Source organism: Barbus barbus (genome assembly GCF_936440315.1).
Source record: "Barbus barbus genome assembly, chromosome: 35".
Classification (NCBI taxonomy): domain Eukaryota; kingdom Metazoa; phylum Chordata; class Actinopteri; order Cypriniformes; family Cyprinidae; genus Barbus; species Barbus barbus.
The window spans coordinates 15,229,410-15,249,084 of NC_136763.1; the positions used below are offsets into that span (position 1 = coordinate 15,229,410).

Sequence of the window (19,675 nt, forward strand, 5' to 3'; positions counted from 1 at the left end):
TTTTATTTATTTTGGCAGAATATACAATTCAATTCAATATATAATCTTAACATATTTACATATTATGAATTATTTATGTTTTTACTTTGTTTATGATTTTTTTCCTATGTAAAAAAAAAACTTAGGATTGTTTTAAATATACAAAGACTCAATTAATATGGATTAATAGAGAGATGATACTTTTTTAAATTAAAATTTTCACTGAAACTGTTGTGCTGATAATATCATTTGAAATGAAAATGATGAATTAGAAAAATGGGAGTTTTGAACAACAATGTATAGCACAACATTTTGCCATTTAAATTTGAAATAAATAAATATATAAACAAACAAATAAATAAATAAAAGGATACTCTATTAAAACCTACCAAATTAGACCTCAAACAAAAATGTTAAGCCATCGTGTGAAAAACACCAAAAATGACTGTTGTGAGAAACAATGCAGTTTAGGTTTCTCACACAACCAGTCCTTTTATTAAAATCTTATATTTGGTTTCTACTGAAAGCAGATGCCTGTTTCTCTGAAGCTTGTATATCACTTCAGAGCATTGTCACACTGTAGATGAGGGAAACAGAACAGGACCAAAAGTGGGATGGGGGTGATCTCCCTCAGAATTCCTTTCCTGACACCCTATATTCTAAAACAGGCTACAGCTGGAGTGCTTCTACTCTAGGACCCATAACCCATCAAATACAGAAAGAGGAAAGAGAAAGGACAACTGTATCCTGCTCTATCCTAATAGAAAAAGGGAAAGGAGGAAGATGTTGGAAAGATACAAGATGTTAAAGCAGCATTACTTATTCATGACCAGATGCCAATAATTTGACAATGATATTGTGAATAATTTTGAAGTAAGGTGAAGTGAGTAATTTCTGTGCTACTTGCGGCACCAAACAAAACTGCTATCTTTTTGTTTTAGAGACTGAAAATAACAACATTGGCTCAGCATGAGTTTGGGACAGGGCTGAACAAAGAAATTCTGAAATTGCATTTATGTTAGCATGACATTAATGTGTCCACAAAGAAAACATTAGAGCCAGCCATCCAAAATACCTTGGCAATCAAGGAGCAATATTTAGCAGTGTTAAACCTCTTCAGACTTCAGAAAAGTTTAACCAACATTTAACAAACTGTCCTAACAAATGTTCCCTTCTAATTATTTTTGTGATTCTGTTTGGTGCCACTAGTGCAGAAGTATGTACACCCTTCAGCTTTAATATTTAGCTTACAAAACATAAGCATATATTTTATAGTGTGTTATTTGTATCTTCCAACCCTTCAACATGCGTAGGGCTTTTTTGTTTAAAAATTGTCTAAGGGCTGTTTCCATAATGTGGCCTTAGCCTGAAATATAACATACTTGAAATTTATAAACACTAATTTCTACAAAGTTTAAATAATTTAGCATATGTCTGACATGCCAAGACAGATACTAAAATTCTGAGGTGGCGTCATCTAGTTCTGGCAACCTTTGGTGTTTACCCACTATTACACCTTAGAGATGGAATATTTATACTGAGTCTCACTCAGCATGGGTAATTATGTCTGCATGTGCATGCGTAATTGTTTTTCCAACACATGCAGCGAGGAAGGTATTTCACTCTCGTCTGGAAAGTGGTAACATGCTAAGATTTGGAGCATCGTTTTTTTAATTATCGTGTCTAAAAATAAGCAAAAATTCCCTCTGTCAACTCCCTAAATCACAAATTCTTAATTCATTGGCAATGTTTATGTAGAAAATTTCCACACATGTAAAGAAAGTAGCTGATTCTGCATGTACAGTTTTAAGAACTATTTGGAAATTAGATTTTATATTACTTCTGTTATCTTCATGTGAAATGTAACTCTTGAAAATGAAAATTTTCATGTCAAGATGTAACGCTTCATTACTGCTTTTTTCATTTTATTTTTATGTGCGTACTTTGAAATGTGTACTTTGTCAAGCTACAAGCTACTCAAACTTTAATTAAGATGCTCTAAAGTAAGCCTTTTTTAAACAAAAAAGAAGCTAACTTCACTGACATAATATTGATTTTAAACCTAGAAGATAAAAATAGCGCAAAAGAATCTCCTACCAATACCAATCTTCTCCTAAGACTAAAATTAGTTATTTAAAATTGTAAATATATAACACTATCATATGATCCAATAAGAATTTTTTTTAACCAAATGTATCATATTTACCTTAAAAAAAAAAACTCAATAAGTGAGATTCTAGCCTCTTGCACAGCATTTGTTTATCTAAAGCAGAATGCTTTTCAAAGCATCTGTTTGTGTTTATTGCCCTTTATGAGCATTATTACACATAACAATGATCCTAAACATAGTAAAACAACAACAGATTGTCTTAAGCTGTAAAAAAATATATATTTAATTTAGTTGTGAAATTCTGATCGGAAACACATAGAAATGTTCTGGAGTGATCTGTGGTTGAACTATTTGGCTCAACAATATATATATATAATGTAAAATGTTATGATGTTCCATAATATCATTTTAGAAATTCTGAAGTCCTCAACTGCAAAGACTTTCCACATGACAACCTATACCTACAATTGATCTGGGGGGAATTCGAATTGGAATTCAGTATAAAACAAAGACAATATGCTCATGCTAAGGCCACGCATGCATGTATTAGAATCCGGTACACACTCAGTATCAGATAAACCCGGTATCCAGTTGGGGGTGGAAAAGCTAGGCATTTGCATTGGTGGCAGATTAACTGACACTGGTAGATTTGGTACTTTAGGCATTTGTAGATTCACGTTTGGTAGGTTGACACTGGGTAGATTACTTGTTAAACTCCTGTGGAAAAGGAAAAAAAGACACAGAAAAAAGAATGCAGTGATGTAGATGCACAGAAGAAAGTGCGGGTGACACAGAAATAGCATTACGTACAGTACGTTTAGAGCACAAGATGAAGAATTAATTCAGAGATAAGATGGTGTTGTAGATATGAGAAGTGCACATGAGAAGGAGTGAATCACATCATCACCGCTTTGGCTCTGGTTTTACGAGAAAACACACTTTTGTTTCTGCTGAAGTGCAGATTGTTGATTCAATTAGCATTAACATTCTTACAGTCACACACTTTGTGTTACAGTATGCTGTTTTGTCGAGTGATTCCAAGTTATTTTGATGACTTGTATATTTGGGAATCATGTAAGAATGTTTTTCAAGTTCAACAAGCAGGACTGGTTTGGACTGTAAGAAAATTAGGGCTAGTTAAAGAAAACAAAATCTCAATCTTGAAAATTATTACTTTTATGCTGTTAAAAACAAGTAGACAAGTGCCAATAAAGATTCAAGAAAACAAAAAGACACAAAACACCTTGTGAATCCTTTTTCATTCTGTTGGAATCCATTTAGCTGTTTCTGAACACAAGAAAACTTACTGTGTAAATGGTGAGACTGCGGAAGGCCAAGCATGCATTTTTATTTTTATAACTGTACTGAATTAACATCTTCATAATAAACTTTTAAAATGAAAAACTGTTTTGCTTACTTGACAGGTTCCCAAGACTCTCGTTCAAATCCTCTGTGTATGGACTGAGCTATGGAGGACTCCATTAGATCCACATACCTCACCACCAGAGGAGCAAACAGGTCTTGCAGGTGCTTATGAAACTTCCCATTACATAGATTATCTGAAACAGCAAAAACGAAGTGGGAAAGAGTGAAAGAACAGAATGAATGATTGCTGACATCTAGTAGTAACAGCAGAAAATGTGTGACTAAGCAAATCTGAAAAATGAAGGTGGCAAAACATTAAAGTGTTATGGCACTTTCAACAGGATACATGCTGTAGTAAGGTCTGACTATTTTTGTTAATTTCAGGAGATCAAACTAAATATTAGATGAGTGCAACCAATATAAATAAAATAAAAATAGAAAATAGAAAATAGAAAATAAAATAAAATAAAATAAAATAAAATAAAATAAAAAATAAAAAAGTCCCAAGTAATCAGTGGCAAACTTTGTAATTTTTCTTTTTTTTAGGATCATGTGACACTGAAGTGAAGAGAATTGAAGAATGAAGAAAGTCTACTGTATTGGTGGAAAATGCATTTTTTAGCATGTCATGACTAAGCATAGTAGACATTACATCTCTATTTCTCTCACTTTGCTCTCTCACTATCTCTCTTGTTACTCAAGGTCGATCATTCGCAGTAGGTGCCATGTTTGTTTGCTTCCCTGATTGCTCTGTTCCAATTAGCCACTTGAGCGGCGGTGGTTGTACACTTGGCTGTGGTTGTCTGCGAGCAAGTGGCCGGGGCAGTGGGGTCTCCCAGACTCCTCTGTTTTAGACCTCATTAGCAGCATGAATAGCTTCTGCTTTAGCGCCTGTCTGGTGTTAAGGCTGTTTCATGCCTAGCTCAGTGCTACAGGCACAGGACGATAGTGACCTTCCATGCTGAATGTCCTGTTTCACAGATGCAATGCATGCTGTAGGCTGTCCCTCGATGGTGTTTGCTTATGTTTGTGTTTATGCGAGTGTGCTTGTGTGTGAGGAGGCCAGAGGGAGGTGATTTGCGTCTCTGTGTTGTAGCGAGGAGTAATATGTGTGGGTTTATGGGGAACTACATGGTGCTAGATTGGGGAACTAGATGAAACTAGATTGTGTTTAACCCTGTTAAGCTTGCTAGAATTTACTGAAACTCAAAAGAGAAGAAAAACTCAATTTGGAGCAAAAAATATGCAATTTGGAGATGATTTTTCAAAAAAGATCAGTAAGTGTTCTTGAAATATTACTAACAATGTAAAAAATCTTACATTTATGTTATTAAATGAGCAAAGATTATGCAGCAAAAAGACACATGAATCGACGCACTCTTGCTTTCTCAAGCTCTAGCTCTCCCAGCAGAAAAAGCAATCCAATTTCAAGAATAGGTTACCAGACAACAACCTGTCAAGCTGTGCAAAGAATGCCACTAGGATAATTAGTCAACTGCAGCCCATGGCAGCGTGGCTTTAGCACCATGGACAGCACCCCATTGACTTCAGTTCATTAGAGACGTGATAAGGCCTTGAGCAAACTCTTTACATTCAATTTGGCCCTTAATTCTTCTATATTGTCTCTTAAAGCTCCACTTTGTTGCAATTTGTAACCCATTGAAGGGATGCAACATCAAAAATATGCAATTATGGACTGTAGATATGACATTTCCGATTTCATTCATTTAATGTATTCATTTATGACAACCATGATTATTCTCTCTCTCTCTCTATCTATATATATATATATATATATTAATTAAAATAAATTCTTGAATGTTTGAAAGAATGTTTCTGACAAAATATAAGAAATAGAAATAGAAATGACCTTGTATTTAAACTACAATATTCATTTAATAAGGCATAAAATATGTGGACCTGTCCAGAAAAGATCACTGCAAATACTCACAGTCAATGCGCAGGAAGTCATTGAGCAGCTGAAAGAGAGGGAAGCTGTCCCAGCTGTCTGGTGGTTGGACCTCCAGTGCCGCGTCCATGTCCACAGCATATAGAGACAGAAACGTCTCGGCATGTTCAACCATCAGGTCTGACCACCAAGCAAATGCCTGCAGCAAGAGAAAGAGAAACAGAGGCAACACAAGCGCCAGAAAAAAGGGGGAAATGAAAGCAAAAATAAAATTAGCCTTGTAATATAAAGACATACACTGAAGTTCAGTACTTTCTCTTATATGTAAGGGCATGACAGTCCACAGATCTATAAAAATTACACTGAAACAGTTTTGATATTTATGCCAGACTCTCCAGTAATGTAATTTTTCATCTTTGTGTCTGTGGAGTGTCATGCATTAAAACTCATGCATTAAAACTCTCATGCTACTCCCTCTTCTAAAAAGCACAGCTAATGTCTAATTCACATACACTGATTTATATTTAAAGTATATCCTTTATTTACTTTCCATTTTGCAGATGTGAAGTCCATGCACAGGAATGTATGCCTTTGTAACAGACAAATTCCCAGCATGCAGCAGCAGCATTGATTAGCAGCACAATCTCAGTACTTATTAGCATTATTTATCTGTTCAAAACAAAATAATTTTAAATACAATCTTAAACATAAAAGTTCTTTATTGGCGTTGTTGGTTCCATGAAAACCTTTAACATCCATGAAACCTTTCCATTGCACTAAAGGTTCTTTAGAATAATAATAAAAAAAGTTCAGAAAGGTTCTTTGGGGAACCTAAAAAAGGTTCTTTCTATTGTATTTATTTTTAAGAGTGTAATTATGTCTTCTGTATATGAGATTCCTCTGCTGCTGATCAAACTGCACTGCTGTTTGTAACACATCTGGCCTGTAGATATGCATCAAACATGTTAGACAAATGAAAAGTTAATGTAGATCATGGCTCCATCTCCTTTAAAAAGGCATGCTGTTGTCACTGACCACTCAAACAAATTTTAATACCAGTATTTTTGAGACCAGTTTGTTTTCTTGCAACATCTCTCCCCAAAAATAACACAGAGAAGTGCATTTGTTACACAGTTTTATATTTGTAGTCAGAGCTGGTAAGTGAAGCTAGCAGACCAAACCAAGATGAAAGACACAAAACAGAGGACAGTTTGGATATTATTGGGGTTGTACAAGGGTGAAAATGAGACCAGTCTCATTTTCATTGAGGTTTTTTGGGGTGTCTGCTTCCACAGGTGAAGCACTATCCCTTTGTGCTTGTGGAAACAAGCATCTTGCTCAAAGCTCCAAAGGACAGCTGACCAGGGGAAGGATGGGGTGTCCAAGCAGAGATGGGGACGACGAAATAAGGGAGAAAAGGTGGAAATCCCTCCATCCATGGTGCAGGGTCTGCGACATGCACATGGAGGGGGACTCTATGGTCTACATACCTCTTTACCCTGTCCAACGTTTTCCAGCCAACAAACAAGTCATGAAAAACAGTGAGAGTTACATGAGATTTTCTTTGCTCTGTGTTTTGGTTTGAGTACTTTATTATAATAAATGCCTCAGCATTAAAGGGCTTGAAAATGCAATAGGAAAACAATGTTAAAACAGTTAACAGTGATCTAGATCAAATGGAAGCAAACAAATAATTCTTATGCTTAAGACAGTTTGGTACTCTTGTAAAGATTCTAAGTTTTGACGTGCAATTGTCACTGACGGCATAAAAATTACATGATATACATGTGTACGTCCATCAATTTACCAGATTTATTCAAATATTTTGTGCATGTAAATTATGCACATTTACATTTAAACATGCAATTTTAGGGGCATGATGAATGACTGGACCATGTAAAATACCATAAACAATCCCATGCACTATAGTGGACATGTTTATTTAAAATGGTTTTATGTGCTTAAAGGGATAAGCCACCCAAAAATGAATAATTCTGATGAGTAAAGTATGACTATGTTGTTCCAAACCTGTAGCCATTTCTGTAGGCAGATATTTTGAATAATCTTTTTGTTTATATAATTAGAGTCAGTGTGGTCCCAACCAACATTCGACCCCACTGATTTTCATTGTATGGACAACAAACAAACAAACAAACAGACAAAAAAAAAGACATAATTCAAAATATCCTCTTTTTGTTCTTAATGAATTTTGGGTGAACTATTCCTTTAATGGTTTAATGAACCTGGCACTAGAAGTGTAAATGAAATTTACGAAAGAAAACAAAAAACAGAGTAACAGACTTGAAATAAACTGAAATAAAGATGAACAACTTAGCACAACTGTAGTAATTTTGTCCATTGACTATGATGCCTTCAAACTGGAATGTACTCAGTCAATGTGACAGTAATTTCAGTTCAGTTAATTAACTTTGAATGAGCTGAACTGAAATTAAATAAATCCACCCTGCAGATGCCTGACTCCTGATTTGCGATGCCCATGTAAAACTTCTTCCAGGGCAGGCCAGATCATGAGACTGGCATGCAAGAGCAGGGTATGCCACTGATGACAGCAAAAAATAAAAAAATTAAAATACTGTACCGCCTGACCTCCCGTACTTGGGCGTGTAGCCTGCGGAGCACATAATTTAAAAACACACATATATTCTGCTGTTGTCTGTGAGAGGATGACGGCTGCTCTAATGAGGAATGTTACCTAAAGAGTGCTAGCAGTCATTAATGACCCTTTTTATTTTTTTTATTTTTTTTACTATTATCATCATTATTATTATTGAAAACATTTTAAGTTGCTCTGAGGTCTTATTATTGAATCAGCATTGCTTGTTTTCACATAACTATGCCCCTTCTTTTCATCCTTGTATATTTAAGCATGTCTACCACGTAATGTCTGGCACACTCACCTCTGCATGATGTTCCTCATTCTGCTGAAGCACCTCTAAGACCAGCTCGGCCAGACGGAGCGTGTCCTCAAGCTTTTTGGCAGGTGTGACTAAGCGCCCTACATTTTCTGAGGCACAAAGGTACAACAGTTAATACAGACATACAAATACACGCACACAGAAAACACTGGACTTTCCTCAGCCTGTCTAAGGTAAACTGCATTTCACGTCATGTGATTTTAAACTTAACATATACTGTCTGCAAAGCAGAAAAATACATTGTTTCAACAGTGAATTAAATAGAATTGAATTTAAATCCTTTTCCGAGGATTCACTTCATAAGCATATCTGCTATGAAGACAAAAAATTTAGATGACAATTAAAATTACAGAGTAGGTAAGAGATGGGTAAAGTTCAGAATTATGTCTAAATTTTCATTTGAATTTCATAAATGTTCCCTCTGAAAAAAAAAAAAAACAACTGACTTGATGAACCACAAATTAGCTGCTGCATATATCAACTCTGCTGTCTTAGTTAACGATTAAGCATAATCTTGACACTCTGTCAACACTCAGCTCTGTAGACACGAACCATAATGAGTCAATAAAGAGCAATGCAAGTATAATGAGTCAAACCAAGGAACTGAGGAAAAAGAAAGGATAAAAACGACAACAAATATGTTATAGTCATCATGCATAATGTTCAGCACATGCAGGGATACATGTCATCTCATTTCCTACCTCTCTCTGTCAATACAAGCTGGCAGCACCTCTCTCTTAAACATGTCATACTTAAATCTACCCTTCATTGTCTATCTCATCTGTCATTATATGACACGGAGAACGACAGGAGTTCAATTTAAATATAAGAACATGAAATTAGAGAAATCACATACCAATTTACAGTGGACTGTTGTGAAAATGGAAATATGTTCAGTGGTCTTTAGCATGATGAATACACACAATATAAGGCAAATTGTTTATTGCTGTTGGTTAAGGATTGGATTGCAAAGTAAAGAGACATTTTTGAGACCAAGGTGTTTGGATACATGTTTTTATACTGTAGTTCATAATGCTTCAATATTGGCTGAGAGGGTGTTTTTATGTGATGATTTAGACAACCTCACTGATTTTAGTTTGTGTAGCTGCTGTTGGTTTTGAACAAAGATTTGTTTGTGCTGTCTGTTTTTGAGATCTTTCAGCATTGTCTTTTTTTTGACTGTGGTAAATGTGGCACTTTGATGGAGGAACACAAAGACAGAGGAACTAGGAAGTGAAGTCATTTGCTGTGTGACAAATGTCAAAACAATTAACATCATTTTGAAGAGTCGCAACCCCCTTTCAGTCAACAGTGCTTTCATCACTAAACACAAAGCACACACCCCCTAAATGTGAATTAACCCTCTGACCATTCCTCTAATTGTATCTCAGTCATCTTCAGCTCCTTCAGTAGGACTGAAGACTTTCAAAAAAATATAATATTTGGCCTTTTAAAGGCTTACCGTCCATGCAGGGACGTAATGTCATGTACTAGCGCAAAATCAGGTACTTAATTTGCAATGAACAGAATGTGCCAGTAGCATTTTGACATTTGGATTATTTTTCAAAAGTATCCAAAAAGACTTGAAATACCTGATTTCCCTAATTCAACACATGAATGGAGGGTTTCTAAACCAATCCATGACATACTGTACTTTGTAGATTAAATATATGTATTTTTCTGATATTTTTGTAAAGGCTTCAGAAACCACACACAAACTCCTTCATGTCACTATATTTACTCTAATGGAAAATCAGCAATATGATATGAACTGAAAAAATCATTAACAGTGCATCAGTATTGCTATTTTGACCCATTAGAGATTTTTCTGTAACACTTTACACTAAGGTTCAATTTGAAAGCATTTGTAGTAAACAAGCAATGAACTGTTTTACAACATTAATCTTGGTTAATGCTAATTTATAGACAGTTAACATTTAATGTTTTGAAATAATAATGTTATAAAATAACATTAGTACATGTTCTGTGAACAAACATGAATAATGAAACATGTATTGTGTAGTACTATATATTTATTTTCAATATATAATAAATGTACTAATATAACCTAGATTAATAAATGCTGTAAAAAAAAAAGATATTCATTGCAAGTTGATGATATCTAATGTATTAACTAATGTTAAAGAATTGAATCTTATCGTAAAGTGTTACTTTAATCACGCACTTGGTGCAGAGAGAGTATCCCTTTAATTGTAATTAACATAGGCAAATTATTATTATTTTATTATTTCGATTTTTGAAAGTTTAAGAATGAAAGAAATACTCACTCTGCATGTTCCATAGACTGGTAATGCATTTATAAAGTGCTTTCCAGCTCATGGAAAATGCATCTACATTAAGATGCAATGTTTAGGCGAGTGCAAAGTGTAGGAGACATTGGCATAACGTTGTCCCAACATTCCCATGGTTCCCTTTACGTCTCCATAACCTCCCATGTGAATGCTGTGAGCTGGTTATGTTTAGAGCTCGGGGGAGGGTGGGGGTCTGTTTTAAAATGTATTTAATAGTAAGTCAGACAAAAGATGTCACCTGCATCCATCTGATCCCTCTGAGATTTCTCAACTAAAAAGAAAGAAAGAGAAAAAGAAAGGAAAAGGGAAGGGAGAAAGAGGGGGAAAGAGAAAAGGGAGAAAGAAGGGGAAAGAGAAAAGGGAGAAGGAATAAGCATTCATTTTGTTTTGTTTCAGATGAGAGATCTGATGGGGAAGTAGAAAGAGAAGGAAAGAAGAAGAAAGAAAGAGGTGTCTGACTGTCTAACAGTGAAAGACCAGTGGTCCGCTCTATCATTCCATGAGAGACTGTGTGAAAGAAACTGGAGTTTTTTAGGTTGAAAAACAAACCTTTTTTAAACAGGGGTGTACAAATACAGCGTAAAAGTAAAACATACTTGAGTGAAAACTAAAAGGCTTCCACAATTTTTTAGAGTTTAGTAAAAAAAAATGTTTTAAATTGCTTTAAATTTAGCAGCAGTTATGTGCACAGTGATCACTAGCTAATTAAATACATTAATAAACAATCATTAACTGCTTGAAAGGCCATTTTGGGGTGACTGCTGATCTTTTCAAAAACAACAATAACCACATTTAAAAATGAATTCTGTTGGCTGTTTTTAAATTAAATTAAAAATTTAAAATACCGTGTAAAAGTCTGGGGTTTAGTACATTTTGTTTTGGAAAGAAAGAAATACTTTTGTCCAACAAGGATGCATTTATCAAAAGTGACTGACAGTAAAGAAATTATTTACAAGGAAATGCAGAAAAACTGGACCAAGATTCCTACAAAAATATTAAGCTGCACAGAAATTTAAACCGCATAGACCTGTGACCAGACTTTCTACGTTTTGCTATTTTGTTTAGATATTCAGAGTATAAAGCATTTTTTTCCTCTTTATAAGTACAGTACTTCAGCAAAGCTAAATGTATAGTAATAAAGTACAATTACTCAAGTACTTTACACCCCTGCTTTAACAATTGTAGGCCAGAAACCAAGTTTGACCCAAGACAGAAACAATAAACCAAATCACAGACACAAAAACAGTGAAGATGTACAGTGATAAGTTGTTGGAGTGGATTACAGACAAAAAAAAAACAAACAAAAAAAACTATTAGAAACACAATGTCTCAGAAAACTGTGTCAGAATCCCTGTTTTGTTCCTGGGTCGGAGATAATGTAAATTATTTTTGTTCACTCTGTAACTGGCCAATACTGTAAACCTGGGACACATCGATAAACGGACAAAAGTGGGGAGGAGTGACTTACACAAAAGCAAAGTAAAAATGCATTCAAGTCATAAACAGAAAGAATAAGCAGAAAACAGAAAGAACAGCTGCCACACTGACTCAGCTGGACGGGACGGTCTGATCAAAGCAAGAGAAAGTGACTGAATCACTCAACCTAAGATGCAAGTGACAAACTCAAAGAAAAAGGCAAGCAGACTGCGAGCAAGACGACAAGAGGATGGTGCTGGTCAGGGCATGAGGGAATAACTGTTTGTGAAAGTGCTCGAGAAAGAAAAAACGAGAAAATAAAAAAAAGAGGGGTGGCGGAAGTGATGGAGTGGCTCCAGATGAGCAGTGTACTCACGAATGGTTAAATCCATCACTTGTGACGCCAAACAGAAGACAGGATGCTCATACATTTCTCTCTTTTTCCCTATAAAAGAGGATCGGGGCATGCAAGAGCAAGGGGTCAGAGGAGAAAGAGAGAGAAAGAAGCACAACGGCTGCATGTGCAATAAGGTGCTTTTGACCAAATTTAGTGGCATGGAAAGTTTCCTGGCAGGGTTGGCAAAAAGCAAAGTAACTGATCAACTGCATCTCAAAATTATTAGTGATCAATCAGTCCTGATATGATCTGTAGGTCAGTATGCGTGAAGACTCAAAGCTCTATAAACTCCCTCAAATCAAGTTTTAAACATATTATTGGGTCCCACATAATACTAGGTGGCCTTAAAAATTAGTCCATGTTTTACTCACCCTTGACGCATCTTAAGTGTATATGACTTTCTTCTTTCAGATTAATCCAATCGGAGTTACATTCAAAATTGTCCTGGCTCTTTCAAGCTAATGACATGGGCGGGTGGTAGTGTTCAACAGGTCAAAAGTAGTCAAATAAAGCATGTGCATCCTTATTAAAAGGGGGGGGGGGTGTGGAAGTGAGACAGAAAGAGAACAAAACAAAACGCTGGTCACGAATTAGAAGCACAAAACGAGGATTTGTAAAGAAATGCAGTGAGGGGAGGAATGAAATAAGTGCAGTCAAGACGGACAGTTCTGACCTCTCGAACTGGAACAGATACCAACGAGATCAAAGGTGGATATCACGTTATCCTCACTCATGAGCTGTGTTGCTGATAAACATATAATTTCAGCTCTGTTGCTTTTATATTATATTAAACAAGACACCCAAAGTGCTTGCTATTTAATTCCATACGAAAGGCGTATTTATCATCCATTTTTACTTTAATAGAAAAGTTTTTATTATTATTATCTCACACAGAGATCGCACTGTCATAGTGTCTGGGAATATTCAAGCATAATTTAAATACATAATCACATGAAATCAGATAAAAAATAAACATTTTAGAAGAGAACGCAGCATCACGGTTGTCTGAACCAATGAGCATTAAGCTGTGTCGTCAGTCGTCGGTGAACTGCGCTCGACTGCACAATCCGACACAGCCGCCTCGCCATCGCGAGAGTTTTTTGGCACATGTTTTCTCATCTCAAACAAGCCTAGTCTCTTGTGAACGCGCGTACGCAGATAGTGGAAGTTACACAAAACTGTTTATATCGTTTTAAATATGGATTTGCTACAAGAGGCCTTTAATCACCCCCCGGAGCCAAGTGATTTAATATGAATGCTTGCGCTTTATTTGACTGCATTTGCACTGCCACCCGCCCATGTCATTATAGAGCTTGAAAGAGCCAGGACAATTTTGAATATAACTCTGATTCATCTGAAAGAAGAAAGTCATATACACCTAGGATGCCTTGAGGGTGAGTAAAACATGGACTAATTTTCGTTTTTGGGTGAACTAACCCTTTAAAGGGGTCATCGGATGCCCATTTGATATAAGTTGATATGATTCTTTAGGGTCTTAATGAAAAGTCTATAACATACTTTGGTATGGTAGTGTAAAAAACACCTTCTTTACCCTGTAAAAATCAGCTCTGTTTTCATCAAGCCGTTTTTTAGTCTATGTTCCTTTAAATGCCCATGACTCTGCTAGCCCCGCCCCTCTCTTCTGTGGGGGGAAGAGCAGTACTGTTTACTTCAGCCACGAAACTGGCTAACTAGCACATTATTAGGAAAGGCGATTTGCAAAGATTCATAAAAAAACGTTATACTCACCTCTTCTGTAGATGAAGCTGGATCACGAATGATTCGCGCGAACATAGACGCATTTATGCAGATCGGGGATCAGCGCATTCGCGAAAGTAATGTTAATCCTCTGCATCTTCAGCAGCTCAGATGTCAGGAGTAAATGGCGACTGCTATATTCATTATTACATCCAACAACTAAACACTTCAATAGCTTAATCAGAGACATTCTTGTCTTCCCCTGCACCGGAGCTGAGACAATGGTGGACAGCTCTCAGCTCTCTCAGGGCGGGTCTAATGTAAGACAGTCTTGTCAATCAACTATTGTGGGAGAGGCCTGTTCAGAACTACGTCATTCTGACAGGAACCTCAGAACAGCCTGATTTGAGAAAGGGGGTTTTTAAAAACCACTGGGTGGATTTTTATCTTTATAGGATGGATGTGTACACACACTTCCAACACACGTTTATGTTCAAACAACTGAATTTTGCATCCGATGACCCCTTTAACTAATATGTACTTACATTTAAATGAATCATTTGATACAATGCACTTATTGCGTACATAGGCCTACATGTTTTTACATTGTACTTATATTTGAAAAATACCTGCATGTAATTGCAACAGTAATTAATTTCTGTAATTACATTTATAATTACAATGTTGACCCATCCCTTACATCTTAACCAATCATTAAACCTACCCATACCACCAAACCTGTCCCTAACCAGTATCCCACCTCAAAAGTGATCTGCAAAACAATTTGAACGCTATAAATATTTTGTACTTATTTTTTGGTGTAAGTACACAGTAGTTAAGACCACTTAATATAGAGTAGGACCTATTATTGTAACAATTTGTCACTATTGTTTATTTGGAAGGAAGGTCATTCATTTTTATTCAGATATAGACTTCCAGTCAAAAGTTTGGAATAATTAAAATATTTTATGTTTTTGAAAGACGTTGCTTAACAGTTCTCCATTTATGATTTTTATCAAAAATACTGTAAATACATTAATATTGTGAAATAATTCATTTAAAATGCCTGTTTTCTATTACAATATATTTTAAAATGCAATTTATTCCTGTGATGGCGAAGCTGAATTTTCAGTAGCCATTTCTCCAGTCTTCAGTGTCACATGATCCTTCAGAAAACAATTCTAATGTTCTGATTAGATCTGCTTAATTATTAATAATGGTTCTTATTATTTTCAGTGTTGAAAACAGTTTTTGCTGCTCAATATTTTTGTGGAAACCATGATATTTGTTTAAGATTTTTCATGAAATGTTCAAATGAACAGCATTTATTTGAAATAGGAATCTTTTGTAACATTTTAAATGTCTTTACTGTTACTTTTAAGCAGTTTTATTTGTCCTTACAAAAGTATTAATTTATTTTCTTATCATTTTTTATAAGAGACTTTGTTTCAAAAACATTTATTCCAAACCTTTGATGGATAGCGCATCAACTGTTTTCAGAATGACAAAATATTGCACTGGACTCATTGTAAATAGTTTTGGTGAGAAAAAATACTTTGCAAATACTTTTGGTTCAGTCACTTCAGAATTCTGTTGATTTCCACAATTAGCCTTGCTTTTAATCCAGCTGAACGTCTTAGTCTCTGGAAAGACTTGTGAGTGTGTTATTGGTATTGTAAGATATTGGTTAGTTTGGGTTAGTTCAAAAGTCACATTCAGTTTAATGCTCAGCAATCAATAGGGAACAACATCGACATCATTTGGCAAACAGATACTAAGGGCTTCTCCTTCAGTATCTGCAGTGCCCAGTCATATATTTCTTCATGAACATGGACAGTCATTGAAAATTATTTAGAAAAGGAAATATTAAAAACATTCCAGACAAAATAAAATCACTTGTCCTATAAACATGGCTATTATTTGACATCAAAGACCACCCGTGTGTAAGCCACAGTTTAGCTGTCCATGTCTATGAAAGAAACCGTCTCACTTACAACACACAAATGTGTGTTGCTTGAGTGGGCAATCCAGCTTTGCACTGTATATTGGCTTCTCAAACTGGCTCAACAAGAGAGGGCTCCAAATAAGAAGAAAAGCCAATAAACAAGAGGAAAGCGCAGAGGGAGGGAGCAGAGAGTGAGATAAAGAGATAGAAGGAGAAAGAAAGAAAGAGGAAAAAAGTCAAAGAAAGCTAGTAAAAAGGCAGCAATTCTGCAATAAACATATGAAGCAGGGATGGCTGGAAAGGTAATGAAGAGCTGGAAAGGAAAAGTGTATTTGTTGCTGTACAGTACTTCTAGTCCTAAAAGCTAAACCACAGGAAAGATGCAACCATCCACAGAGGGCAGCAATAAACCACTGAGCAGAACAATATGGCACTGAGGCCAGGGTTTGAGAGGGGGAATTGAATGCATTTTTACTCTATAATCTGCTAGAAAGAGCTAAAACAAACCTGGACCAAAAAGACCTATTCAAAAACATCATTATTAATATTATTATTATTATTATAAAGCAATTGTATACATAAAATTACTATCTGGGTACATACTACATGGACAATTATCCAACATAAAAAGCCATTATACACACCAACGGTTAATTATTGCTCCATTGTAAGCATTCCTTTTATGAAAAATAAATAAATAAAACAATCAACAGTGGCATTTCAGCATTGCCTCCATGGGATACTGGGTAGTTGAGCATCACTGTTGTTAAGCACTGTCTCTAAGAGAAGAATATGTCAAGTGCTATAGACAGCGCAGAAAGGAGAAGAAACTCTGCAAAACTGGTTTATGTGCCTCCTACCTTCCACCTTGGCATATTCTGAGAGACGCTGGTAGTTCACTAAAGCTGCCTGCTCCAGACATTTACGGATCACTGCCTTCACCTCGTCCTGAGGTACGGGTGTCACAATGTCCTTCATTAAGACCTGCAAAACCAAATTAGAAATATATTCGTGTCTGTATTGAAAAAGCATGACACAAAGTAAAAGAGACCAACAAGCTTAAGTAAATATACATCTAATTTCTAATTTGGTTATACATACATATATACATATATGTATGTGTGTGTATGTGTGCGTGTGCATGTGTGTGTGTGTGTGTGTGTGTGTGTGACCCTGGACCACATAACCAGTCATAAGGGTCAATTTTATGAAACTGAGATTTATACATCACCCGAAAAAACTGAATAAATAAGCTTGATGTATGAGATGGATATGACAATATTTGGCTGAGATACAACTATTTGAAAATCTGGAATCTGAGGGTGCAAAAAAAACCCAAAAAACTAAATATTGAGAAAATCCTCTTTAAAGTTGTCCAAATGAAGTCAATGCATATTACTAACCAAAAATTACGTTTTGATATATTTACGGTAGGAAATCTACAAAATATCTTCATGAAACGTGATCTTTACTTTTTAAAAAAAAAAATCGATCATTTTGACCCATACAATGTATTTTTGGCTATTGCTACAAATATACCTGTGCTACTTATGACTGGTTTTGTGATCCATGGTCACACACACACATACATGTATATATAAAACGGTTAGTTCCATTCCTCGATTCTGATTGGTCAGCAGCTGTTTTATTCACGATACAGCACGGCTATGACCGCTTCACACAACCTTTCTGTGTATCACTGAGCAACACCCTTAGCAACATAAACAATCAATAGCGTCAAAACTGTTTAATGTATTATGTATTTGGGCAGAATTAACTGTTTGCTATTGATTTAATTAAGTATGAGTGACCTCTGCTGGCGTTATGTTGCATCTTTCAACTTTAATTTTGAGACCCCGCCCTTCCCCGATCTTCTCGCGCGGAGATGTGTTGATGTGTGTGCGGCGCCACGTAGGATTTAAATCAAATTTCGCTTATCAATACATACACAAAACACGTGCATATATACCTATAAATTACTCACATATACATGTATACTACTGGATGTTCAATATATATATATATATATATATATATGAAATACACGTGCACACTAATATGAAATCCATACCAATACATATGTTAGTAATGAATGCATATACAATTGTGAATAACTTGCGAATACATATAAACTTGACGCATGCATACACCTATAGACACTCGCTAATACATATGAACACGATCCATGCATATACACCCACAACACCATACCCACATACATATAAACTCGCTGCATGCAGACACACCTATAAACACTATACATATAAACTTGATCCATGCATATACACACATAAAACATACAAAATAAAATTCACAGACGTATACAATTCTGATAAGAAAGACGCATGCTTTAATTGTGTATTTGCAGGTGATTTCATATGTGGATGTGTGTGAACTTTTCAGTGTAAGCTAAAGGCATTTCAGTGTAAAAGGCACTTGAGAGAGACATCTGAAAATGCTTAACTTGGCTTAATGCATTAAAACAGTGTAACAATAAACACATTATTAATAAAGCATACGATAAGCAGATGAGCCCAGAACAAGAACGTAACACGCGTATAGCGTTTTCCTCCCATTAACCTGGCTTAATGCATCAGTTTATGGAAGCAAAATAAATATAGGTGGGTCCTCCTCCAAAAAATAAAAATAAATAAATAAATATGGATTTGACTGACGGCGGTCTGAAAAGCGCACAGACATATTCGCAGAATTAGAGATAGTAAAAGTGGGTGGGTCCAATATCATTGGTCTTCAAAAGTGGGTGGGTCCTTTTCCACCCACATACAATGGTTCCGACGCCCATACACACATTATTAATAAAATCTAACTTGTACAGTATAGCATGGTTTATTAATAACGTGTTTATAGCGTGTTTTTTTTTTTTTTTTGCTCTTTTTGTTTTGTTTTTTAAAACACTGTTTTAATGCATAAAGCCACAGCGTTTTAAAATGTCCCGGCATATGATAGGCAAACTGACTGAATATATTGGTCTATATATATATATATATATATATATATATATATATATATGGACTTAGGCTACATTTATTATTTAAATAATTTTGTACAAGGGATGTATTGGGGAAAAAACTCACTGTAAATCACTATATATGTATTTCAAGCTTTACAGTTTGACAATGTGTTATTTTAAAAGTAATTTTAATTAAAAATACATCGGACGTTTTAACCCAGTCGGTGGAATTGTCAGACGGTCCCTTAACCACCAAGCACAATAGCGCTTCAAAACTTTCTCCAGTTTAAATTTACTGCTACAATACACCTTCTTAAATATTTTTTCATGTCAATACGCAACTTTATATCGACATAATTTTTTTCCCCCAAAACCGCCAAACTCAATAAACCCATTGTTAATAAATCATACTATACTGTACATAGTTTGATTTTACACTGAAAAGTTCACGCACATCCACATATGAAGTCCCTTGCATATACATATATACACAATTAAAGCATGCGTCTTTCTTATCAGAATTGTATAGGTCTGTGAATTTTATTTTGTATGTTTGCGCGAGTTTATATGTATAGTTTATAAGTTTATATGTATACGCAAGTTATTCACAAGTGTATGCATTCATTACCAACATAAT

General features: G+C 35.4%; 1 protein-coding gene across 12 annotated transcripts in view; it reads right to left on the reverse strand.

Annotated features, from left to right (window-relative positions):
- Positions 1-19,675, reverse strand: part of LOC306854824 (calcium-dependent secretion activator 1-like) — a gene marked incomplete at its 5' end in the record, with an annotated part of 117,350 nt that overhangs the window by 20,847 nt on the left and 76,828 nt on the right. For 2 of the 12 annotated variants that reach the window (XM_079393058.1, XM_079393056.1), the window contains 4 exons: positions 3,507-3,648; positions 5,406-5,562; positions 8,282-8,388; positions 16,928-17,051. In XM_079393058.1, the coding sequence (XP_079249184.1) occupies positions 3,507-3,648; positions 5,406-5,562; positions 8,282-8,388; positions 16,928-17,051 (530 nt within the window). Of the gene's footprint in view, positions 1-2,653; positions 2,807-3,506; positions 3,649-5,405; positions 5,563-6,853; positions 6,863-7,962; positions 7,993-8,275; positions 8,389-10,849; positions 10,883-12,403; positions 12,473-16,927; positions 17,052-19,675 lie in introns of all 12 variants that reach the window. The other 10 variants (XM_079393061.1, XM_079393055.1, XM_079393063.1 and 7 more) reach the window with 10 other exon arrangements.